Source organism: Marmota marmota, unplaced genomic scaffold (genome assembly GCF_001458135.2).
Source record: "Marmota marmota marmota unplaced genomic scaffold, marMar, whole genome shotgun sequence".
Classification (NCBI taxonomy): domain Eukaryota; kingdom Metazoa; phylum Chordata; class Mammalia; order Rodentia; family Sciuridae; genus Marmota; species Marmota marmota.
The window spans coordinates 35,822,390-35,848,758 of NW_026000057.1; the positions used below are offsets into that span (position 1 = coordinate 35,822,390).

Here is a 26,369-nt window from a genome sequence, read left to right on the forward strand (position 1 = left end):
TCTGTTCTTTTAACACCTTGTACACCTGTCATGGCTGTCTTTGTCAGGAGACTGTAGTGTTTCAGAGTAGGTACTGTGTATGTAAAGAACTCAAAGTCTAGTGAAGGAACTAGATTTAAAAGCTACAAAAATACAGTGTTGAGATATGTATTATAAATTTCTACCCGTATATAATGTATGACAGAAGTATGTACAGAAGCTTATAGAAGCCCCAAAGAGACCGTACACTCAACATAAGGCTAAGCAAATCTTGGAGATTGTAATGGTTAAACTTAGTGTTGAAGTCTGTCTGGATATGAGTCCAGCAGACAAGGGGAAGGATGGCATTCTCTGTGACAGTGTGCTGGTATTAGTGTAACTTCCTGGGAACTGCAGTTAGTTAGTGCATTTGCGTGTGTGTTGGAGATGAAGCTGGAGGAATAGGCAGAAGTCAGATCACGAAATATGGTACCGAATGCCATGCTTAGTGTTTGATCTCCTATCATGAGCTAAGTGATGGGGAGCCAGTGAATGGGTGTGGGAAGAATAATACCACGCTGAGAACATGCATCAGTGAGTTCCCTCCAACAGCAGTGTAGAACTAAATTGAAGTCCACAGTGCTGGAGGGGCAAAGACCATTATGCTCTCACTTATTTCACGAGTCTCTTCTTGATGAGCATTTAGGTTGTTTTCAAACTTCTGGGTAAGGTTCTTTATCAGATGAATTTGGAGCAATTAATGTTTTCCTTAAAAATAAAAACTAAACTATAAGGTCAAACTGACAGATAAGTCATAGTCTATACACAGTCACAAAGTTAGTTTTGTTTTTAAATAACCAATGTATAGCTAAACTGATTATATATCAGTGAGCCTTTTAGGGATTTTGGTTCTGAAACAGGTAATGATGGTCACATTAATATTTTCTGGCCATTTGTGGTGATTCCTCAGTAAACCTGCTCAATCTCAGATCCTATCTTTAACTGGAAAGATACAATAATTTGAAACTAAGAGAAATACCACAGTGTGGTTCTTTATAACCTTATGAAATCGGACATTATGACATCAAATAGCATGTTAATATCCTTTTTCAAAAAATTATTTACTTCTACATCTTCTCCGAAACCTTTTGTGATGTCCCTAAATCTATGCAATTAATCACTGCCTCTTCCATACCCTTCATGTGCATCTGTTATTAAGGGGTCTTTACTTCCTTTTGTCTGTCCTTCCTGGTCCTACCTCCTTAAGGATGAGGACTTGGTTCATTATTCACTTTGTATCCCCAGCTCTCAATATGGTATCTGAGATACTGGCTTTTTCTCCTTACTGTCTTAGAAACCTCATCATAACTAACATTTTATTGAGCTTTTACTTGGAGATGGTTATTGTTTTAAGTACCTTATTTGTTTCTTGTTCTTTCCTCTCAAACCTGGAATAAGTTCTATACAAATTGCATGGATTTATGATTTTTTTAAGCTAAAAAATGGTGATGATGTCAACTTTCCATGGTTCACCCTCTGATTTCCATTTGAAAGCAGAGCAAAGCTAAGTAATTTGCATAGTTCATGCATTTCCTAAGTGGCAGGGCTGGAACCCCAGCATTCTAACTCCAGCATCTGTACTCTTTACTTCTCTAAAGTCCATTGAAAAAATGAATGACAGCTCACAAATAACATTCATAAAGAATCCATGTTTTCATACTTACTGTTTTTGTATTTGAAAAATTTAAACTCTACAGAAGAGTTGAAAGAATAGGAATAGTAAATACCCATATACTCTTCATCTGAGATTGTTAACATTTTACACATATTCACTCTGTGTGCCATTTGAAAGTAACTTATTCTCATAATAGCACTTCTTGCCTAAATACTTCAGAATTCACGCATTTATCTCTGAAGAATAAGGACATTTATGTAGAATGTCCTTATTTATCAAGCTTAAGAAATTTGACATAGATAAAATAATATTGTGTAATAAATAGCTCATAGTCTCAATAATGTTTTTTATGGATTTTTTTCCTATTTTGATCCAGATCTAATCATATATCAAATTGTGCGTTTAAGCTGATATTTCTTTTTGGTATTCTTTATTCTAGTACATTTATATCACTTTTTGTGATATTTTCTCAACATGTTGTTTTTGGAGTGTTCACTTCAGTTGCTTGGTAGAATGCTCTACAAGCTAAATTTGTTTATGGTTTGTGTGTCACTCAGTTCAGGTTAATTTTTGGGGTGTGAGGGTCAAGAATATTCCATAGGTGATAATATGTTATGGCCTTGCCATTGTATATAGTATCAGCATGTCCCATTATTGGTGAAGCTTAGTTTGATCATGTGATTAAGGTGGTATCCACCAGATTTCTACACTGAAAGGGACCTTCTTTTCCTTTAGTTCTTAGAAGGTACTCTGAGGGTATACATTTAAACTGAATATCCTGTTTGCCAGCAAACATTCAACCATGTGAGAGTTTTAGCATCTATGGGTCATCTTTCCTCAAATCAGTTATTTCAATAATGGTTGTAAAATAGTGTTTTTCAAATATTGTCATTCTCCTACATATTGGCTGGCATCTCTGTAAAAAAAAAAAAAGAGTTTAGTTCCTTTATTTTTTAGATTCACTTTGAACCCATGGGTTCTTTTGTTAGTTGATGATTATCCTTTACTATCATTTGATGCTCAAATTATTACAATTTGGCCAGTTAAAACTCTTCCAAGCCAGCTTCTATGCCCTTTTCACTTACATTCACCAGTTTTTTAGTATTTCCTTGATTTTTGCCAGAGAAGAATATTATAGCCTCCTCAAACCCAGGCCTCTTATAGAGGAATGATATTTAGAACAAGGATTTGGATGCTAGGTTTGCATATTGCTGCTGGTACCCTACTTTAAAAAAAACAAAACTTATTTGCTTTTCAAATAAATTGTCACACTTATGTGTTCCTAAAGTCTCATTTGGGCATTTATTCTAATTTCCATTCTATCTTAATGAAATCAGAAAAAAAAAAGTTAAAATGCCAAGTAAACTGAAAGTGACAACAATGCTCGGAGGAAGATTTTTGAAGTAGAAAGGGAGAGTACCTTAATTATGATAAACAAAATTTGGCTTGGAATGCAAGATGTAAATTCAACCACTTATCTTCCTTTGAGCTACTTTAGGAATTAAAAGTTAATTAGTAATAAGCAACAAATGAAATAGATACTTGAGAAATTTATCTAAATTGGATGTTTCCAAATACAAAAATAAATGATTATCTGGTAGCTCTAGAGAAACAACATTATATGGACCAGAAAGGATGTATTTTAACTTTATGCTTGTGAAATACCATCTATATTTGACCTTGACTATTTCACTATAATTCATGATTACTTAAGTTCTTAATTACAGTAATATTGAATTTAGCCCAAAGGGAGGGAAAAAAATCCCTAAGATAATAATACTTCAAAAAGAGATAATAATTCTATACATATTAATTGTTCAGGATCCAGTCAGCAGTAGCACACCATAAGCAATGAAGAGATTATTTTATTTTAAAATATTCTGTCAGGGTTACCTTAGTTTGATTGATTGTTTGTTTTAATGATAGATTGTATTCTTGACTGCAACTTTTCCTTCCTACAAATTTAATCTAAATACCTTCGTTTTTTAGTTACCATTCTCTACCTCTCCTTTCATTCTTTTCTGTTTAGCCTTTTCCTATAATCTCTTGCTCTTCCCCTCCAAATCCACTCAACAGCTGGCTCTTCTGCTCTTTTTCTGACCACCAGAGGAACCAGTGGATTGAGCATAGACCTGTCACCTCACTTGGTTAATTGTTTTCATGTTTGCTGGTGAAACAAAAAGAACATGTGCTTCCCTCCTGCCTTCTGTGGATGTTGCAAGGATAAGTTCAGTCACGTACAATAGCATTGAGTTCTGTTTACATGAGAACAACAGATTTTTTTAAGACAACAGAGGGCACTTGTACTGAGTTTTTGCTGCAGCAGGAATTTAGATTGAACATTGGATAATTGACACTACAATACAGGTTTTGGGGAAGCTGAGAGCTGTTTTCCTAGATTTGGATGCTAGGATTCTTTCCTCTGGGTTTTGTTCTACATGTGTTATGTGATGGCTCAAGCCCTTTCCACTAGATCCTATAAAATTCTGCCTTCAATCTTTCCAGGTTCTATTAATATGGCAGTGAATTGTTTTATGCTTCTTTAAGCAATTTTTTCCTCCTCCAAGACCTGTGCTCTTTGAAAGATATTCCTCATCACATTTTCTTTTCCTCTCAAATGAGTTTATTCATATATGAATTCTTTGGAGCTTGCTGGATGTAATGTGAGCTCTCTGAAATCTCTGTATTTGGTATCTATTCATTCTTCTGCCCTACACTTGCTTGCTTGTCACCTTTGCTTCTAAGTAAGATAACCTGGTGGACAAGGTTCTTTGTTCTACCTTTGGTAGAGCCATGTCTGAATGACAACATGATACAGATTGCAAAAATTACAAATGACTCTTAGGACTCAGGAATATTAAGAAAATTCTTCTCAAGTTACCAACAAACCTGAGGTTGTGTGGGCTTTTCCCTTGTCAGTTTTGAGAGTCACTGTCTCCTTGGGCATATCAACATGTCCTTATTTTTGAAACATGGGCACTTGACTCCCAGTGTGATTAGCTTTCATATGAATCATTATAGAATTGAAGTGGGAGTTTCATTTTCCCCTAACTTATTTGATAACTTACTACTTACTTCAGAATTGAAAAACATTGTCCAGCCTTCAGAACTAGAGTGACATCAGTTAGGATGGATATTTAAGAGGAAAATTTTAGAATGCAGTCAACAGCAGAGGCTTGAATATGTGACATTAAAGAGCTATGTTGCTTTGCCTTTTGAGATGTGGTTCATTTTTTTAGTAAAAACAAAGATTCAGAGGTTATTTGAAGGTCATTCTGGAGATTATGCTATATGAATGATAGAGAATAAGAGTAAATTTTGAGTATGATTTGCCTACTTGGACTTAATTCTGGTAACTGATTTTATTGTGTGTGGGGAAATCTGTCACATCTGTAATCTTTACTTGCCTTTATTTACTGAACCACTAAGCTGTACATGGATGCCAGGCACAGTGGACAATCAGATTTGACCCAAACTTTCTGTCCTTGACCCATATGAAGGTCAGAGGAGCAATGCTGACTTTTCGGATTAATCTGTAGTGCTAATAGGGACATTATTTCTTCCAAGTCAACTGTATCATCTATTTATGATGTTTTAGAAGATCACTATTAAGTGCAAACAGAGGATTTATCCTTCTTTTTGAGAGTAAGTAAATGACCTGTTATTCATAGTCTAATGCAGTTTATAAAAGGTGGTTGTTACTAGTCTCTAAGAGTCACATTATAATGAAACAAGTTGTTAGGAAGCAGAAGTTTACATGAAAGTTGGGAGTCATTTTTATCCAGTTCTAAAACAGGTATGTCCATTCTAATGTAGTTACTTATATGTAGAAAATAAAGTTATTTTAATACTCTCAGTAGTATTTGGAATTGTATTTCTGAAATAAATTTGATGAGTTTTAATTCACTACTGGGATCTAACTCATAACACTTCTATTCAAAGTATATATCTGAAGAAAATTTTTGCTGGCTTGATAATAAACATATGAAAGTCCAGATTCCACAGCCTAGGTCTGAAGGACAGTCAGTTAGGAATTATATTTGGCTGGAAGTAATAGTAGATGGAAAGAATTTAGGGTTAATAGTATGACTTCTTGCTCTGCTCTTTTTTTCATTCTTGAGATCATCTCATGGTCATAAAAGGCCTGTGTAGTTCAGCCGTTACTTCCACAATCCAGGCAAAAAAGGCAGAGAGGGGTATAATCATCATCCCCCTCCTTTAAGTAGCATTCCAGAAACCCCATCCAGTAACTTCTGCTTACATTCCAGTTCACCAGAATTTAGTCATTTGGCTACCTGTGTCTGCCAAGGAGGAAGGGAAATGTAGTTTTCCATTGCTAACTCATCACCCACTCCAAATAATAACAGTAACACAAAACAACTCACCAAAACCAAACCAACAAAAGCAAACATTATCCTATATTGAGGCAGAGAAGAAAGAGAGATGTTGGTGAGAATCCAAAGAATCCAGCTGGCCTTTTATGATCTATTTTAGCCTTTCCTTTGATCTCATCTGCTGTTTTAAGCACTTTACACCATAGACTCATGAGAACACTTTGCACTCACAGAGTAGACCTCGACTATCCCCCGCCCCCACACACACTTTGCTCATATTCTGAAAACTTTTTGTTTCCTGTCCCAACAGCCTCTTACCTCTAACACATAGCGCAGATCACAGTGCACATCTGAGGCCTCTCCAGGATCTGAGTTATAGTCATCACATGCTCCATTGTTCTTTCATCTCTCTGTAGTAGCACTTGTCATAGCTTCAACAAAATTAGTTACACAGTTAATTTTTCATATTCTCTGTGATTCTCTCATCTCCCCACTGGTGTGCAGTATCATACATTTTATGTAACCAGTGTTCTATATGTATTTACTGAATCCCATCCCAAACCTAAAGCCAACAAGATAATAGGAAAAAATACTCTTGTGCAAAAATTTTCAAAGGATTGGATTATATCAGCTTTATGAGCATACTGTTACTTTTAATAGCTGTTGGCTAACCTAATGGTTACTTTGTTTATAGTCTGTCAGTTCAGCAGTTTGCTCTAAAATACAAACTCCTTAAACATGGAAGAAACATTAACAGGCTTGACCTCATATAATGCATGCATTTGATGTACCTAAGACTAGGGCATTCTGCTTAGAAAAAGGGAGAAGGAACAAAAAATATCTTTTGTTCTTATAGAGCACCTGAAACCACTATAAATAGAAGATCATCAAGTTGGTCAGGGGTCAAAACTAATACAGCCTGGGGCCTCAGGTTCAGCATTTCATAACATGCCCTCTTCTAAATTAACTTCTTCCTATTTTTAAGTGACATTTTCTAAACTACTTTTTTATGTTCTTAGAAATATTTTCAAATTCCAGTTATTCTAAGGGGTTACTACTTTGATTTGCATCTAATGATTTCAGGTGTTTCTTTTATTTAAAAAAAATATGGCATTCTGTGTGCTCTCAGTGATATTCAGTTATTGGGTTGTATTCGTATACAAGCATTAAAATATATGGAATATTCTTTTCTTTAAATATTATATTTTTTTTCCAGACTTGCATTTACATACAGAATGGCTTGTTCCTAGGACTTGTTTTAAAAGATGCGCATAGTAAAAACCACCTATCGTGTATAATTCACTGAGAGTTATATCGGAAGTTTCTCTCAGACGGTTTCTTCTCACAGATCTAAACAAAATTGTCTCCAGGGCTGGGGTTGTAGCTCAGTGGTATGCATGAGAGGCACTGGGTTCTATCCTCAGCACCACATAAAAATAAATAAAATAAAATAAAGATATTGTGTCCATCTATAGCTTAAAAATATTTTTAAAAAATGTCTCCATTTGAATTTAAGGCAGTAAACTAAAATCAGATTTAAAGAGTTTTTTCAGTCTATTTCTCTACCACTTACACTCTGCTCATCCTCTTTCTGCCAGATTTTTTTAATTAAATACCTCCTGAGCAGCACTGTCTAAGGATTGGTAACAGTACAGGGTCAAATTAGAGAAACAAATAATAGGAAAGGCCTGAGAATAAAATTAGCTGATGCACCCGTGGGATGCCAAGTGAGGGAAGGGTGAGTGAGAGGTGAGTAAGGAGATGTAGAAAACAACCAAAACAGTATGCACATCAGTTTTGCAGAAGTTTTAAAGGAAATGGTGCTTGGGAATTGTCAGAAAGGAAACTGGGAGCCCATCCCAGAATGGAGAATGGCAGGAACCAATATGGGAAGGAAAAGATGTCAAGGGGCTTAAAAACTCAGGGCCCTCGTTGACTCCATTTCCCCAGGTCTTCAAGGTCCATCTGCTCCTCACGCAGTGGCTGCTGAAGCTGAGTCTTTTCCTGTCACTGACACAACCTGTGCCTTCCTCGCGTCAGAGCTGAGTGATTGGTCATGTGCTTTCTCTGCCATCACACCTATCCATCCCGGTCTACGTGCTGATAGTGCTAGTATCCCAGGAGCTTTCATTTCTACCCACTAATTGTCCCAATGATGACAAACACTCAGAAAGTTTTCATTTCCTCAAATAGTATATATTCCTCAGTCTGAAATTTAAGGAAAACCGTCATCTGACACCACTCCTTATGATTGCTTCTCACGCTTCCACCAGCATTTACCCATCTTGTTATCTTCACAAGCCCCTGAGTGACCTCTAACTAACCTGTGGTCTACTTTGCTATGTAATTCTCTTCTCCCTTTTATGTCTCTGCGCTGTAAGAACCAACACAAGTCTTTTCTATGTGATGATTTATTTACATATTTTATATGTGCTATCCATTTTGCTCATAAATTATATGTTGAATTAAAAACATGTAATTGTTTTGTCCCTTCATCTAGATTGTAGGCTCCTTGGAACCAGTAACCATGCCATATAATTATTATTTATCTATTGTAGTATCTGGCATAGCATCGCGGGTACATTCTGGTGCAGAGTTTCTTAATACTGGCACCATGACATTTTGGGTTGGATTTTTTTTGCAGGGGTGGGTTGTCTCCATTGTAGGATAGTTAGCAGTATTCCTGTTCTCTACCTACTAGATGCCAATAGCATCCCTTCTCCATTGTAATAGCCCAAAATATCTCCAGACCTTGTCAAATGTTCCTAAGGGGAAAAAGTTCCCTAGTTGAGAATTGCTGGCATACAATAAATTCCTGTGAGATTATGAGAAGACTTCAGTATAGCATTTTGAGGTCTTGAGGGAAGAGGGACACAGTAGATAGAAGAGAGTAAACGTTAAACTGAGAACTTTCTATTTCCTATGGTTTAGCCATAAAAGGCCATTATAAATGGAAGAGGAATTGTAATGAACCTTAGGGGTAAGAAGATTAAGATGATGGAAATATCTTTAAATCAAAGAACCAAAATATATTGTTTTAATTTATGTTTTATCTTGGATCGTTTCATACTTAGTATATCATTTCTAATAAAATAAGCATTTTATTATTTAATTGGAAATTTATCTGGATCTCATATATACCCAGTATTTTCAGACTGAGAACTAAGTTTAAGTATGTTTGAGAGAATGAGTTTGAAATTGTTAAAAGTTATTTTAAAGTTATAGCTGTTGACAAACATCAGTATATGATTATACAGTTTTACCTTTATAAAACTGAGTATTGTCCTAAAGTTTAGAAAAATTTCCAGCTTCAAGTGATACACACACACACACACACACACACACAGGTTTTACGGTAAAACAATGATTTTGTCTCTTTCTGCCACTTTGTTGTACGTTCTTAGTTTTTTTCTTTTATTTTCAAACTAGTCCATGACATTAATGCTGTATAGTTGGTGTATTGCTGAACTAGCAATAATGCATGACCTCTTTTTACAGCTGTGTGCCAGCCACAGTGCAAACATGGTGAGTGTATTGGGCCTAACAAGTGCAAGTGCCACCCTGGATATGCTGGAAAAACCTGCAATCAAGGTAGGAAAACAGACCAAAGCCATATGCCATCTCTATTCCTGACAAATTAAAAATTTTAAATTCTCATCCCAAACTAGTTTCCATAGCAATTTTTCCCCAAATGTGTGAGCTGCCATTTTGCTGGCAGATTTTTTAAAAAGTTAAGAAAAGGTAAATCTAATAAACTTGATTTTCTCAAAATACAATTAAATAAATTATATCCCCTTATTTTTATTCTCTCATATTTATTAAAATTTTTTTTTGAAGAACATCACTGCATCAGTAGTATGGTTAGATGCCTTACCTTCTGGTGCTTCTACTAACTAGTTAGGAAGATCATTAACCTCCTCAGATCCCAGTTACTGCTTCTCTTTAATACCAGAAACCAGGTAGGGCACTGGACTTAAAATTTGGAAGCTCCTTCCAACTGTGAACCTTCTGATTCTGTGTTTTAAGTCTCCCTTAAATTGTTGGCTCATTTTAAATGCTCCTTTGAGAAATAAAAATGTGGATTAGTTTGCAAGTGATTTAAAAATCGGCATCATTTGCTTATAAAAATAAACATTTATTTATCTACAGTGTCTCAAATACTTTATATTAATTATCTATTTCCATTCTTATAAGTACATTAAGAAGTGGAATGCTACTTATTAAGTTATAAATAATAACATACATTTTTATTCCACTTTTCATTTGAAGTTCAGAGATATTGTCTTTCCCTAGTTCACAAAATTAGTTGGTTAAAAATAAAAGATAGTATATCAAGCCAGAGCTATTGTTTTATATAATTCCTATCCTTCCTACTATATTAGTTTTGGATGAAGAAAATATAACTGGAAGTGTTATCCTCTGACTCTGCCTAATAAGGCTTGGACAAGGCTTGTCTTCCTAATTAATTTTAGCAAAAATTTCTAACTGTTAGGAATTTAAAATCTAGAAATAAAGAAATGTTCACCTTAGATTTCACTAAAAAGATAAACAAGTAAAGTTTTCTTATTTCTTAGTGTAATACTCTATTATCTTAAATGTCAAATAAAATAATGATGGGGGTGGGAGTGGTGGGGTCAGGTGTAACTATCCCATGGGTATTTATTTGACTTTATCTTATACAGAAATGATATTATTCAGTATCTGATACTTGTTCCAGGATACTCCTTGCAGTGTCATGTCAATCATGATTTATAGACATAGTTTCTACAACCATGTAGAACAATGATATTTTAAAATATATGCAATTATTCATCAGATGAAATGCATCACGTCCCAAACATACTTGGCTCTTTTTGAAATAACTGGTGTTTTTATTATCTCAGTTACTCTAAAAGTGAGTTTGATTTTAAAAAGTTTGTTTGATTTTCCTTCCCTAGCCTAAGTTCACAAGTAGCAGCATGTTAGGTTCTGGTTTTTGAGTTATCAGTATTCATCTTGGAATGCCAGTCTATTTCTTTTTTAAAAATGGTAAACATAAACTCTCAGAGGTTTTATTAATATGTCAACACTATAAAACTTTATTGTCCCCATATCAGGAAGACTATTAAAAGAAGCCACTTTTGAGATTGCAGAGAAGTTTATTTAAATTTATTTGCAGGAGCTATAGGAACTTTAATTATTCAAAGACACTAAATCAATTATTGGACAAGGCTCCATCACTGGACATCTCTTATCTTCAATAAACCAATTTACCGTGTGCTTTTTTCCTATAGCACACTTATTTTCCCTCAAGAAAATTGGAAATACACCAAGTTAAAATCTTGCCTCCCCAAACCATATTCCTTAGGGAGAAGAGGATTTTATTAGTACCAAAATGGGATTTACACCTGCAAAAATAGCACTGACACTTAAAATGTCACTTCAGGTCTAATCTTGAAAACAAAACCCCAGCTTGGAGTAAACTCATATGTTCATATGTTCTTACTTTGTTCTCCTTACAAAAAAAAAAAAAGCAGTTGTAGCACATTCCTGATGCAAAAGGTTTATGCTACTTGAGAGAGGAAACCCTTTGTGGTGTCTCTGATTTCTGGATTCCATAAAACTATTATTAAGGTGACTTGCACATGCAAAGATTACATTAAATTTGTTAAATGAATGATTGATTCATATAAGGGTTCTCAGTCCTAAATACCACAGGAACTTCAAAGGGTTCCATAGAGTTTGTGATACAAAAACTTAGATAGTCTCTGAGTCGGTGGACTGAGAGCCCTGCCAGGTTGAGAGAGGCTACTGTGAACAACCTGGTAAGTGTGAGAGCTGCCTAGAGACCCCATGGAATCTGAAGAGCAAACTGGCTGTACCTGCTGTATGAGAAATTAACTTAGACTGTTTTTATCCAGGATCACACATTTTAATAAAGTAAAAAATATGCCTCAGAGATATAGGAAATCAAACATTTCTTTTTTCTCAAGAGGAGAAATGTCAAAAAGAAATAAATTTGAAATAGTTCCATAGAACTAGAAATTTAGTTACTGATTAAAAGTAGGCTTTGATACAAGGCACGTATTTGCTAAGAATTTTGCTCTGAGTAATATATTTTAATAAATAACCCCTTGGAAACTTGTTTGACAGAGTAAACAGCTTATATAAATGACAAGTGCTTAACCAGTGCTTTTAGAGCTGCCTGGGGAACAACTAGAATTGCAGGGCAAGTTGCTCTGCGGAACTGGCTTAATTTTATAACCTTGTCACAGGCTTAGACTATTGTTGGTGGCTTGCTCTTCCTTCCAAGTTATTTTCTCCATTTGCTGTACCAAGATCAGATATAGAATCATAGTTTTGGACTGATCATTAGCATACTTGATAAGGCACATGATACCTTTCATAGTAGATGAAATTCGAACCCAAATTCTAATAAGATTTTCTTTGATCATTTGCTTCCTGACCCTTACATTCTCTAATAATTTTATTCATGATTATTTTTCCTTTCCTTGAATATTAGTACCCCTACAAATCCCCTTGCCCCCAGCTAAGAAATAATAATAATATATATAATAATATTTTTATATCTTTCCCATTGGGGAATTATTGTTAGCATGTACATATAGCATTCATATTTTTAGAAATAAAAGATGTTCTTTTGAATTTATAGTGTGCTTGATAATGATTTCAGAACAATTTATAAATATCAATTACTAATGTTTTGGCATGGGTTTTGTTTCAGATGTTGAATTCCACATCCCAAGAAAGATCAATATTTCATAGTATATAATTAAATATTAATAAATATTAAATACTGGTTTACAAGTTATATCTCTATTTTTTCACTTAGCACAACAATCTAAGTACTGTAACCCTAGTATTACAGTGGTTACCTCGATCCTCACTTTTGGAAAGGTGTGTGGTTTCAACCCCAGAAACCAAGGTTCATTTGATTTGGAAGTTTAAATGGCTGTTAAAATAGAATGTGTTTTTCTTTTTGATTCTCTATCAGAGTCTCTTCTGTCTTATGTCTTGGTAAGCTAATAATGGCAACAGTTAACATTTTTTACATAAAGCTTCTAATGTGTGTTCTAACTAAATGTGACCTACATGTGACATAAGTTTTTACTTTTGAATGAAAATAGTGGTGATCAAGCTATTATTTAAATAGGATCATTATGCAAAACATAAATTCATGCATAATTTTAGGATATTTAAGCCATTACTAAACAACATCACAATATAGGAAAAAATAAATCTTAAGTTGGCCATTTAAGACTTTAATGTCCCTAACTAGAGCCAGTGAATTGTAATCAATATAATTTGTGTTGTTTCTCCCTTCTGTTGATGACTAACATGGTGGTTTTAAAAATGATCACTTTTTTGCTGTTTTTTTTTTAATGGTATGAGAATGATGGGTTATTAATTTATAATGTGTTTATTATTCTTGATGATGGTCATCAAGTTTTAGGAAAATTAAAATTAAAGGGGAAGGAGAACTAGGAACTATTTGTTTCTGGTAAAGTATCTAAAGAGTTCTTTTTAAGTTCCACCAACTTTATGTACTTATTTAATATATACTTGTAAAGATTTTAGGGTTTAAAAATGACATCAGTTCAAAGTTGACTCTTATTACCTTCTTCCTGGTGTGAAGATGAGCACTTCTACCCAACTCCTCTTGACCAAGGCAGTGAACAACCTCTTTTTCAACCCCTGGATCATCAAGCCACAAGTTTACCTGCAAGGGGTGAGCGTGCATTGTCTCAGGTGGTCTGCTCCTCCCACCTGCACAGCTTCCTGCAGTTATGTCACTTCTTGCAAAAGTTCTGAAGACTAGCACAGAAGTGCCCAGCCTTCAGCCTGAGCATGTGAAGCAAACAGCAGGAACTATCACCTGGTGCCGATTCTCTGTGCCCTGAAAAGCATGGAGCCTTCACTGTCCTTTTACTATATCATTGCTTTTCCTCTTCTCTGGGTTTTGAAATGTTTTCCCAAAATCAGAGAGCAAGATAAGTTTTGTTTTCATATGTAGGCAAAGTCAGGAATTCCAGAGTAACCGAGATTGGGGTTTTGATGTCTTTGCCAGGTAGATTTTAGAAGTGATTAAGTCCTCTTCCCCACCACCATCTATTTGATGTGTAGAATTTAAGGTTACCTAGAAATCAAGCCATATATTTGCTTCTTTCTTTCAGTGCACATTTTGTAATATCAGAAAGCCTAAGTTCTGGTTCCCATAAGCTCTTTCATTGTGAGTAAGACATTTAATGTGTCTGGGTCTTAGCAAACCAATCAGTAATGGGGAAGACAGTAATTCCTGTCTTATTTGCCTACAGGGTTGTTATGAGAATAGGAACACCAAAAATATTAATGTCTACATTGTGCAAGAAAGTTTTATAGAAAAATAAGGTAGTAGAATAATTTTACAGTTCTTCTGCAAGATTTTATTCTGTACCCACTCATAGATTTAGGAACTTAGAATAACTGAATTAAGATAGTTTACAATAATTATTGTCTCTATTAATAGGGAACTTGATACATTTTCATATCTTCTGCACAAAGAAAGACAATGTGATCAGTTTCAGAGTTATTTATAATTTAAAGAACTAATGATATGGCAGGTGATATATTAACATCTGTTTTCCAGTGACCTCCACTTTAGTCCAAGTTTAAAAGCTCAAATTTCTGAAACATCACCCATTGTAAGCATCAAAGGTGAGGAGAGTCCAAATGCATTAAAATGAATGAAAGGTTTTTGTCTTTTAAAACTCCATTGGGAGCCGGGCCCACACACACCTATAATCTCAACGGCTTAGGAGGCTGAGGCAGAAGCATCGTGAGATCAAAGGCAGCCCCAGCAAAAGTGAGGCACTAAGCAACTCAGTGAGACTCTTGTCTCTAAATCAAATATAAAATAGGGCTAGGGATGTGGCTCAGTGGTCAAGTGCCCCTGAGTTCAATCCCCGGTACCAAACAACAAGAACAACAACAACAACAAAAACACAAAAACTCCATTGGGTTATCTTATTCAGTGAAATCACTTCCCATTTTTTTCAAACTATTTTTTCAATGTCTGCATGCTAATAAAATTTCTGATTCTTTTTTTTTCCTGAAGTGTAATAATAATGCTATGCAGCTTGCATTTCTGTTCTGGACCAGTCACCTTCTCTCTCCCCTTTTCTCCCACCCAAGCTCCTGAATCTACCAACCTGCTTAAATGTACTCCTGATGGTAATGCTCTTTGAGAATATTTAAAATATTTAAACGTAAGTGGTTTAATTGTAAAATTCTATCTTTTAGCATAAGATAGGTTCTTTATAGAATTAATTACATTATATATTTTAATTAATTATGTTATATATTTTCCCTGATAATTTGTATTATAAACTTCAATAGAAAGAGCAAGATTAAAGTAAATTTAAAATGAAAACAATGAAGTTTTATTTCTTAGGTTCTCATCAATTTTTTATAACTTTATTTATTTATTTTTATGTTGTGATGAAGATCAAACTCAGGGCCATACATATGCTAAGCAAGCACTGTACCACTGAGCCACAACCCCAACCCTCTCTTATCAACTTTCAAGATTTATCTGGGATGGTGTGGATCAAGGAGAATTATCATGGTTCTACTTATTATTAAGGACATTTTCCCTTATATAGAAATGTCATTTTGTAGTTTCTCACTTAGTATGACAACAATACAAACCTTACTTGGTCTATAATCCAATATATCGTGATAATGAATATTTATTAGAAGTAGCACATATTAACTCAATTTTATGGTTTTAGGTCATTAAGAAAATAAGGTAACATAATCATAGAATAGAAACCCTCAAGTAATTGAGGAAAAAGAGGTTCCTCACCAGGACCCCAAATGCATTTAATCTTTTGAAGCTCCCTACTTCAGCAAAATGTGATATTTGACAGTATTGATTAACACAGTTTACTGTGGAATCCTGTTTTATAATGCTTGCAGAAGTACTGGTAAGGGTCATTGTGAAGTTTTTAGGAGACACCTGACTGCGGCAGATGGTGCAATGATGACAGGCATTGGGGATATTTACACCAGCCATCTGTCAGGGAACATCATCTCATCCCCCAACAGCTGTTAAGAATAGAATTTTCTCAAATTGCTTTCCATGTATTTTGATACTTACGTGCCAATTTACTAACAGGTAAAATAGCCAATGAATGTTTCTGCATTTACCCATGGAATATTGCATGTTTTCTTCCTTTTCCAAAATATTTCATAAAATGATTCCCAGATTTTTAAAAATTATGACAGTTTATTGGTTTTTATTTCTTTTTAGTTTCATTATTCCTAACCTCAAAATGCTTTTCTCATAGGAAAGGTAAGATAAATTTAGATTAAAGCCAGACCACCAGTAGCCCCAGTCTGGACTATGAAGATTTCCACAGCAATCCAAAGGGGCCCACTACTGGCCAACACCAGAGCCATGTTGTGGAACAGCTGCCCCAACTGGGCTTCAGTGTTAGTCCAAGGGCCCAGTGTCTGAAGAGGTTCCATTAGCATAAATCCTCCTGGTTTATGCTGGAGTTATAAACACCTGACCAATCTCCATGAGGAACCCCCAGAAGTATCTACGGCTTTCTAAAAATAAAGCTAGGGATTCTTAAATGACACATTTTTGTCCATTAATATCCTTCTCTTGAGACACATTATTCAGTTATACTTTATTGTTTTATTGTACTGTTTTGTTATGTTTTTGTTTAGCTCAGAAAAATATTTAAAACACAAAGCTTTTCTCTTATAATGTATTACAAGTTAAATACTACTTCCTATAAACTTAGTCAGGGAATTATCAAAGCCAGGTGTGACTTGGTAGGACATATTAGGAATGTACTTGACTCCTTTTAAAAATGAGGAAAGTTTACCTGACTCAATTTTTGAATAAATAGTGAAATACAAAGTAGAATATAGGAAAGGGAGAGAATTTCTCAGTCGTTCCTCCCTGATTATTATTTCATTTAACAAAGAGAATAATCAACTTTTTTGACACTGGAATCTGCAAAGTATCTTCTATGAGAAATATTTTTTTAATATTTAAAATGTGATTCTGTTTTGAAAACCTTTGACTGGGCAAAAGACAATAAAGTAGGAAATTGAAGAAAGCACAGGAAAGAACAAAAGTATTTGATTTATTTATTTAACCTTTCCAGTCTTTGCCCAGCTGGGAACTTGCTTACATTTTTGTTAAGGGTAGAAAAAAGACTAAGTTGGAAAGTCAATAAGACATGAAAATACTCTTAGATATAATAATTCTTTGGTGGTTTAAAATATAATGTTACTTGGTGGTTACTTAAGTGGAATATACAGATTTCTAATAGAGGGGCCAGTCAGATTTAACTTTCATTAGATTTGAAAACAACTCTGCAACTAGTTATGCTATCCATATTTCTTATTCAGTGACATGGGTTAATAGATAATTAAATTATGCTAATGAGGTACTTAGCTGGTTATTCCAGACAAAATAAACATGTGGTCACATTTCTTTTTAATGAAGTCTATATTATGGGCATTACTATTTCAATGTTTATATTTCATTATGAGTTTTATGTTCACTTGAGGCAGTGTTCAACTTGAGTTGGAAAATTTTCATAATGTGGAATTCATTAATTCATTTCATATAGATATTTAAGCCAATAAACATAAAATACATAATGATAGTCCATTATGTTTTATCCATTAGTATTTCCATATGCCCTTCTTAATGGCCAAATGAATGAAAATATGTTGGAGGTATTTTTAAAAGTTTATTTTGTGACTTGAATGCATTACTAAAGTAGGAAACTCAATTTTCTTCTTAAATCTAAGATCAGTACATAATCTACAAAATTGAATGGGAGAAACTACAATAATGGTCACTCTAATTCATATAGTTCTTATTCTCTGAAAATATAGCTAACCTGTGGAAAGGTCAAAGAAGTTTAATGTTTTAAAATTCATGTACTTTTCTGTAAAGTAAAATGCTCATGTAGTGCCTTCTTTAAAACAGAGAAAAGAAGACATTGAAAGAGTAGGGTCACATCATGGCATGTGACTCTAGTAGGAACACAGGTATTTTGAACAGATTGGCAGTCAGTATAGGTGATAGAGCCCCACAAGAGGAGATGAGTCACTAGAGCCCCCCAGGAGGAGGTGAGTTGATAGAGTTTGTCCCAGCAGAAGGTGAGTATTCTGCACTTTCTGGGGATGATAAGCAGACACAGGTTGGGGGAGATTCCTCATAACTGTCCTTTATGAACAGAGATCTACATCAGTCATGGCGACTCCTGGTCACACCAGGGTAATGTTCAAATGAAGACTGCATGAATAGGCTTTATCTCTTACATAAAGGAAGATGGCCATATTTTGAGTCACTTTTCTGTTTCATCCTTCAATACTGAAATGCATTTTAAATGTTTTACACTAGTTCTGAGGTTTTGTGATTTTTCTGCTTGAACTCACATTCTTTGCAGATCTAAACGAGTGTGGCCTGAAGCCTCGGCCCTGTAAGCACAGGTGCATGAACACTTTCGGCAGCTACAAGTGCTACTGTCTCAATGGATATATGCTTATGCCGGATGGGTCCTGCTCAAGTATGTCAAGAATCTTAACTGTTTTATAAGTGCTTTGCGCTTGATATCTGACATGCTCTGATAGCATGCCTTTGCAAATGTGGCCCTCTAGGGCCCTCCTGAACAGGACATGTGCATGTGTTGATATGTCTGTCTGAGGAATGAAAATCAAAATAAGAGGTGCCCATTTTATTTTATTGGTACTAGAGATTGAACCCAGGGACACTTAACCACTGAGCCACATCCCCACCCTTTTATTTTGAGATAAGATCTTGTTTTACCCATTTTAGATGTATAATGTTGTTTACTATGGGTGCCAATATTAAGTTGATTTGAAAATGGTATTTAGAGCAAAAATCACAAAACTGAAGATGTTTCCTAATGTTTTTTTCTAATATGTTGAACTCTAACTTTTACCTGGGTCTAGGATAACTATTCCAGGTTAAAAAAAAAAAAACAAAACATTAGTGATTATTTGGGTACCACTCAGAGATAATCCATCAGGTCTGTTGAGAGATTATAAATCATTCATATATACCTTCTCACTTCATTTTTATATTTCTTTATAATAGTATGAGATTTTTAGACTTTTATAATAGTTTATCACTTCTAAAATAAAAATTCTTTCAAATTAAAAATAAATACAACATCAGAAAAGTAGATTTCATGAGGATCATTGTAAGAAAAGAAAATGTATGGCATTTCTTACTGTTATCAGATGTGTTTATAAAAGGGACAATACCCTAAAATTCTCTAAAAGGTGAACATCTAATTGAACTTACATTTATATGATATTCCACAATTAGTGACTTAGTTTTTATTTTGCCAAATTAACATCTAACTACATTGCATTTTATAAAGTAAAAAAATGCTAACTTTAGTTTTGCATTGTATAGACATAGCAATGGAACTTTCTGGAATGAGGTGAATGAATACATGTTTAATAACATATGGCAGTGATGCTAAAATCATCTAACTTTGTGCAACTCTGGGAAATCTGCTGTCCTCTAGAGAAATTTTCTAGGCAGCTAAGACAATTGCTTGAAAATTTTGATTAAGAACAGTGTTGCTATTTTTTTCAGTTGGCCACTGGAAAAAAATCCAGATAATCTATGTGAGATAAAGTTTTACATTTATCATGTAATTATTTAAAAACATTAAAAATCTCCAGACGATGAAAGCTGGTCTATTTCCTAATTATCCTTCAGAAGGGTTTCCCCCCCACCCCATCCCTTCCCTTTCTTCACAATGTTTTTTTAACTTTCTTTACTTTCTTTAAAGTGTTGGTTAATTGAGGCCTCTATGTCTGCATTGTTGATTGATTATTGTCAATGATGTTAGGAAAAGGGAAGAATATAGTTTTTTGAATCATAGCTTTTTCTTTCTACTTCTCTGAGTCAGCCAGTCACTCTCTTTACAGGTGCCCTAACATGCTCCATGGCAAACTGTCAGTATGGCTGCGATGTTGTTAAAGGGCAAGTCCGGTGCCAGTGCCCCTCCCCAGGTCTGCAGCTGGCTCCTGACGGGAGGACCTGTGTGGGTAAGTTGTAACATCAAGCATATTTATCAACAGCTTCTATAGGATAGAGAAAGGAAGTGGAAGGTAATAGAATTAGGAAAGCAGGCAGTTACTTATATCAGGTAATTAGCTATAGACCAGAAGGTATCAGATGTCTCAGAAGAGGACCCCACTCTGAATGCACCTGGAAGCCTTGTTTCCCCAAAAGGGAGGGACCAAAGGAAGATTTGGGCAGTGGGATTCATGTGTACAAAAACACTGAGGTTCAAGGGAGCATAATGTTCAGGAAAACAAGTAGAACTCTGTATTTTTAGAATATGAGAGGCAAGGAGGAGCCATGAAGTGATAAAGCGGACAAGGTAGAAGGGGCTGGATTATATGTGTTGCAACATGGGGGTTAGATATTTTCCTGGAAAATTAAGATGGCAATGTATAATTGTGGATTAATCTGGGCTTTGGTTCCCAGCCTGGCTCTGCCACATACTAGGTATGTAACCTCGGTTAGGCAAGATACTTTTGTTCTTTGAGCCTAGGTCGTCTTATCTTTAAAATGAGAATAATGCTACGTAGAACCAATGTGAGGATTGAACAAGATCATGTATACAAAGAGTTTATCGAGGACCTAGCATGTGGTGAAGACACTATGCTAAGTGCTGGATATACAGTAATGGGTAGATATACAGTAATGGGTAGAGCAGACAAGATTTTGAGCCTCATGAGATGGACATTCTAGTAGGAAAGTCAGAGAAAAAACCCATGATAAAATTATAGACCAAGCTAAGTGTTAACATGAAATACTAAGAAAGAAAAAAAAACAGAAAGGGTCTGTATTAGAAATGGTAAGGAAAATTCCCACAGTAAGACATGGGCCATTAGCCATGTGAAGAATGTGCCAAGAGGTGAAAATTTTGCTGGGTACTGCAGTGAGAGGTTGGCCTGTGAGGTTTTTAAAGGAGTCTTTGTGGCTAAGTGCAGAGTGTGAGCGTGCAGGGTGTGGCTTAGGATACAGCCAGTGAGGTAGGTGAGGGCTATTGATTGCAGAGCCTTCAAGGTTATAAGATGAAATGTGGATTTAATTCAAAAAGCAAGTAAACAATGATGTGATCTTATGTTTTACTGAAGTCATTTTTGACTGTGCAGTAGGCAATGCTTTGGAGAAGGGAAAGATAAGCAGTGAAAACACCAAATTGGAGACTTTCCTAACTGTCTAACACAGAAGATGGTAGCTTGGGATAGGGTAGTGGTGGTGGTAAACAGGTTCCAATAAAGTTTTCAGAGGTAGAATTATCTGGACATTATGATTTGGGACTTAAGGGAAAGAGGATTGTCAAGGATGATTCATGTTTCTACTTTAAGCAACTGGGTAGTCACAGTGCAGTATGTGTATAGGGTATGAGAAAAGAACAGCTTGATTTAGGAGAATGAGCTAAAATTTGGAGATGTTGAATTTATGTTGCTTGTGGTGGCAGCCAGCTGGATACCACTTATGATGAGCTGTTGTGTGCCAGGTAACAGTTTGCAGTCAGTCATTTATTTTAAAGCCCGCTCCATCTGAACATGCCTAAAATGCAATTAACTTATGTTTCTAGATGTCGATGAATGTGCTACTGGAAGAGTCTCCTGCCCTAGATTTAGACAGTGTGTCAATACTTTTGGGAGTTACATCTGCAAGTGTCATAAAGGCTTCGACCTCATGTACATTGGAGGCAAATACCAATGTCACGGTAATGAAACTCAACCATCACTTTGCGTTGTTTCTTTCTATAGTAATGTAGGGGATTTTAATTGTGGTGATGGTTAAATATCAGGGACAGGGAAAGGTATTGGCATTAAATTAAGCAAACCAACTAACATCCAGTTCAACCACTAGTAGTTCCAATATATGTACTTTATTTCTTCTGTTTATTTGCTTGTTTTACATGGTCCACATTGCAAAAAAGAAAAAAAAATTGAAGTTGCATATATTTTGCATATTATCATATTTGTCTGCTAGATAAACTGCTTCTTCTCCTACCTCCTGATGCAGATATAGATGAGTGCTCCCTTGGTCAGCATCAGTGCAGTGGCTTTGCTCGATGTTACAACATACATGGGTCCTACAAGTGTAAATGTAAAGATGGATACCATGGTGATGGATTCACTTGTGTCTGTGAGTAACACTTGTCTTCCAGCTCTAAATTCCTGCAGGAAATACATGATCCTACAAAGGCCATTGCTAGGGAAGATAAGGGACATAATTAGTTAGCAAAATCATATAATTTAGTAATACTGGTCTGTGCTTTCCACAAACAATAAAATCATATGCTCATGTATTTTTAAAAATTAAAAACCAGTAATATATCCTAACATTTAAAACATCAGAGTTTTTTTTTACTAAAATCTCTAAATAACTTCTATTTACCTAAGAAAAAGAACCTATAGAATTCTTGGGTTTGTTAAAATCAGAAACAAAGCAGGGCATGGTATTGTACTCCTGTGATCCCAGCTATTCACAAAGCTGAGGCAAGGAGGATCAGAAGTTCAAGATTAACCTGGGCCACTTAGCAAGACCCTGTCTCAAAGTGAAAAATAAAAAGGACTCAGCTCAATGACATAGTGCCCCTACATTCAATTCCTAGTACTTAATTAAAAATAAAAATCAGAAATAATTATTTGTCATTAGTATTAAATTGTGAATATATTCCACATTTTTGTCCCTCTGTTTTGCACCTCCAACCTCTACTATAAAAAAAGAATTTCCATATTTATTTCCTCTAAAATCAGAACTATTTTTCTTTTAAAATTTTACAAGCTGTATTTGGAGTCATGGGTACATTGGAGATAAATATGAAAAATAAATATATAAAACTTTCTCTAAGATGAAAGTTTTACAAACCAAAGGCATAATTTAGCATACATTTCATGTAACATTAGATAATATTTAAAATTTCCTGAGTGAAATATTTACTAAAAACCATGGGGCATAAAATTAAGGGATTAGAGGATTTTTGAGGGGTCATGCAGTCATTCCTAGTCTGGACTTTATCATTCCAGGTAGATTGAATATTGATATTTTTGGTGAAGATTATCAAGGGTAAAGCTTATTCAGATGATCTTTGTAACCTCCGAAAATTTCTTTTTTAGACAGCAGTTGTATAAATTAGTAAGGGAAAGGAAAGTAAATTATAAAACCATATGTAGAACATCTAATCAATTGTTTGTTTTTACATGAATTGAATTTATATAAAGAGTAGGTGAGAAAAGTATCAGTCTTTAGACAATTCTAAACAGTTTTATGATATACATGTAGCACTGGACACCTAACATTAGACTCTCTATATTTCTCATATTGGAAAAAAACTTATGTCTCTGTATATTAAAAAAGTAACCTCTCATTGCCTCTTTATGAATATTTAAAACTTTTTGTGTTCAAATAATAAATATTCATTATAAAAATACCATTGTATTTTTTGCATACATACATACACACACACACACATATCTGTACATGCATTTGTCATTTGGAAAGTAGTATAACTTACAGTAAGAAATAATCTAAACATGCAAAATGAAACTAATTTGTGTGAGAGTTCCCACTAGGAATTGAACCCAGGGCCTTACACGTTAGGTAAGCTCTGTGCCACTGAACTGTATATCAGCCCCATGTGTATCTATTTTTTTTTAATTTTGGTGTTTCACTTGTTAGAAATGGTTATATACTAATTTAAATATCTTGACTCTTTCAGATATCCCCAAAGTCATGATTGAGCCTTCAGGTCCAATTCATGTACCAAAGGGAAATGGTACAATTTTAAAGGGTGATGGAGGAGATAATAATTGGATTCCTGATGTCAGAAGTACTAGGTGGCCTCTGAAGACACCATATATTCCTCCTGTCATTACCAACAGGCCCACTTCTAAGCCAACAACAAGACCTACACCAAAGCCATTACCACAGCCCACTCCTCCACCACCACCCCTGCCAACAGAGTTCAGAACACCTCCACCTCCACCAACCCCAGAAAGGCCACCTACCAGACTGACAACTGCAGAACCAGCTACGAGTACATCTGCAAGAGGAGTTACAGTTGACAACAGGATACAGACAGATCCTCAGAAACCCAGAGGAGATGTATTCAGTAAGTCACATAAATGTTACCACTTTCTTAAAAGACATTCATAAACCATGTCTTAAGAATAAACTAATAAAAAGAACTAACTGTAGAAAGTCTTATATTCCTATTGATAAATATTATCAAGAGCTATGTAAAGAGTCAGTATAATCAGGCAAATAGGAAGGAATGTGTGTAAAACTAGAAAGACTGTCACTAAGTCATATGACTGATTATAGCTCGTACCTAGTATGGGGATTCCCTTATAGTCAGATTTACTTAAAAGCTTTGAGATGGGAACTTATTATATCCCATGCCATTTAACTTTTTTTTAATAATATTTTTTAGTTGTTGATGGACCTTTATTTATTTATTTAATGTGGTGTTGAGAATCAAACCCAGTGCCTCATGGATGCTAGGCAAGCATACTACCACTGAGCCACAACCCCAGCCCCCACCACCCTGCCGCATGCCATTTAAACTTTTAATCTCACTGTTTGTTCATTCATTCAGTAGACATTTTTTAATGCCCTTTAGAGTGCCAGGACGTATATTAAGCATTGAGTTTGCAAAGATAAATCAGAAAAGGTTACAGTCTGTTAGGAAAGACAGTGGCCAAGGAGGTAACTGTGGTGTTATGTTAGTGACAGAGATTTGTGTAGACATTATGAAGTAGAGAAAAGGGGTACCTAGTCAAATTTTGGATACAGAGCATTCAGGAAAGGTTTTCTGAGTAAGATGGGACCAAAAGAATGAGAAAAGAATGCATTATATTTAATGGAGACAGCACAGCAAAGGCATGAGAGGAGGGAACATCCTGACCTGTAAAACCTGCCAATAAACTGGAGTGTCACATGAGGGAGGCATGGGGAGGAGGGACAGCTACCCCTTGTATTTGCTAAAAAGTGGTGATTGGCTCTGGACTGGAGCCAGATTATACTCAAGACTCCCAGCTTTTAACAGGTGACTAGGTTAAGGGTGGTACCACCTCTGGAAATAGAGGTCACGGGAAGAGAAGTGAGTTTCGAAGAGGAAAGAAAGATGGTTCTCTTATTGCAAGACCAAAGTCCACATGCTTTTATCTGTTTCTGTATTTATCCATCTGTCCTGTTGGGCTTTGCTTGTTTTTAACTATCTTTTCATCCACTTCTCCTCCCTCCTCTTCTTTATACATTACCAGTTTCCTTTCTTTTTTTTCCATCCCCCAGGACAGAATCAAACTTTGTGCCTTTTATCAGGTGAATAGAATACTTATTTGGTAGTGGTTTTTAAAGGACAAAATTTAAGGGTTTTTTTTTTTTTTTTGAGTTTATATGACTCAATTTTTTTTCCTTTAGGTCATTATTAGATAATTTAAAGACAGATTGAGATTTTCTGATTTTATTGTGATTGTGTGTGTGTGTGGGGGCGGTAATCAGTATAATCTTCAGGAAAATTAGATGGTAGCGTTCAAAATGAACATTTTGTATGAGCATATCTGTTTCTGTTTGATTTACATATTTTTTAAAATTTCTTCTTCCTGTCTGTGCCTTCTCTCTTCTTTACTCTTCTGTTTTTTCTATCTCTTAGTGATTATTTACATTACTCTTCTACCTTAAGGTAAGAGTCATCAATAATTGCAGTTTACTCTAATAAATACAGTCTAACACAGATAACATTTTTCTGAACATTTCTTCTAGTATTTTCACTTATTAAAAAAGTCTTTCTTTCCATTACTCCTCTTCATGACTACACACATGTGAGTTAAAAATAAATAAAAACAACATTGATCTGGATTAGGAAGATGGCGGCGAGGGGAGTGCATTGCCCCCGTGTGCTGCTTCACTGTGTGGGAGTATGACAAGTCAGGATGGCTACAGGCTATCTTGTTAGGAATTTCCAGCAATAGTGGGGTGCTCCAGAACCTGGAGGAAGGATTTCCATCACACGAGGATCGGCTACGGGGACTCAAACGCGAGAGGTTTGTCGCACGGAGGGTAACACTGCTTATTCAGCAAATCGCCCCGCGGCTAGAGTCTGCAGCGCGCGCTGGGAAACGAGGAGATAGCGACGCAGGGATACAGCGCTGCAGTTTCTGCCAGCCGCGCAAGCACCGTACTCAGGGCTGAATTCTGGGTTCGAGACAGGGGAAGGAAGCGGTCCATCTCGGTTCTCCACACCGGTCAGACCACAGAGGAGGCCAGCAGCCACCATGTTGGAGAGCTGACGTCACCATCCCTGTGTTCGACTGAC

The 26,369-nt window shown here is 35.4% G+C and overlaps 1 protein-coding gene across 4 annotated transcripts in view; it reads left to right on the forward strand.

The window, feature by feature from the left end:
• Positions 1–26,369, forward strand: part of Npnt (nephronectin) — a 75,504-nt gene that overhangs the window by 19,795 nt on the left and 29,340 nt on the right. For 2 of the 4 annotated variants that reach the window (XM_048813686.1, XM_015484617.2), the window contains 7 exons: positions 9,466–9,558; positions 13,604–13,696; positions 18,429–18,548; positions 19,948–20,067; positions 21,636–21,770; positions 22,073–22,195; positions 23,772–24,164. In XM_048813686.1, the coding sequence (XP_048669643.1) occupies positions 9,466–9,558; positions 13,604–13,696; positions 18,429–18,548; positions 19,948–20,067; positions 21,636–21,770; positions 22,073–22,195; positions 23,772–24,164 (1,077 nt within the window). The remainder of the gene's footprint in view (positions 1–9,465; positions 9,559–13,603; positions 13,697–18,428; positions 18,549–19,947; positions 20,068–21,635; positions 21,771–22,072; positions 22,196–23,771; positions 24,165–26,369) is intronic. The other 2 variants (XM_048813687.1, XM_015484616.2) reach the window with 1 other exon arrangement.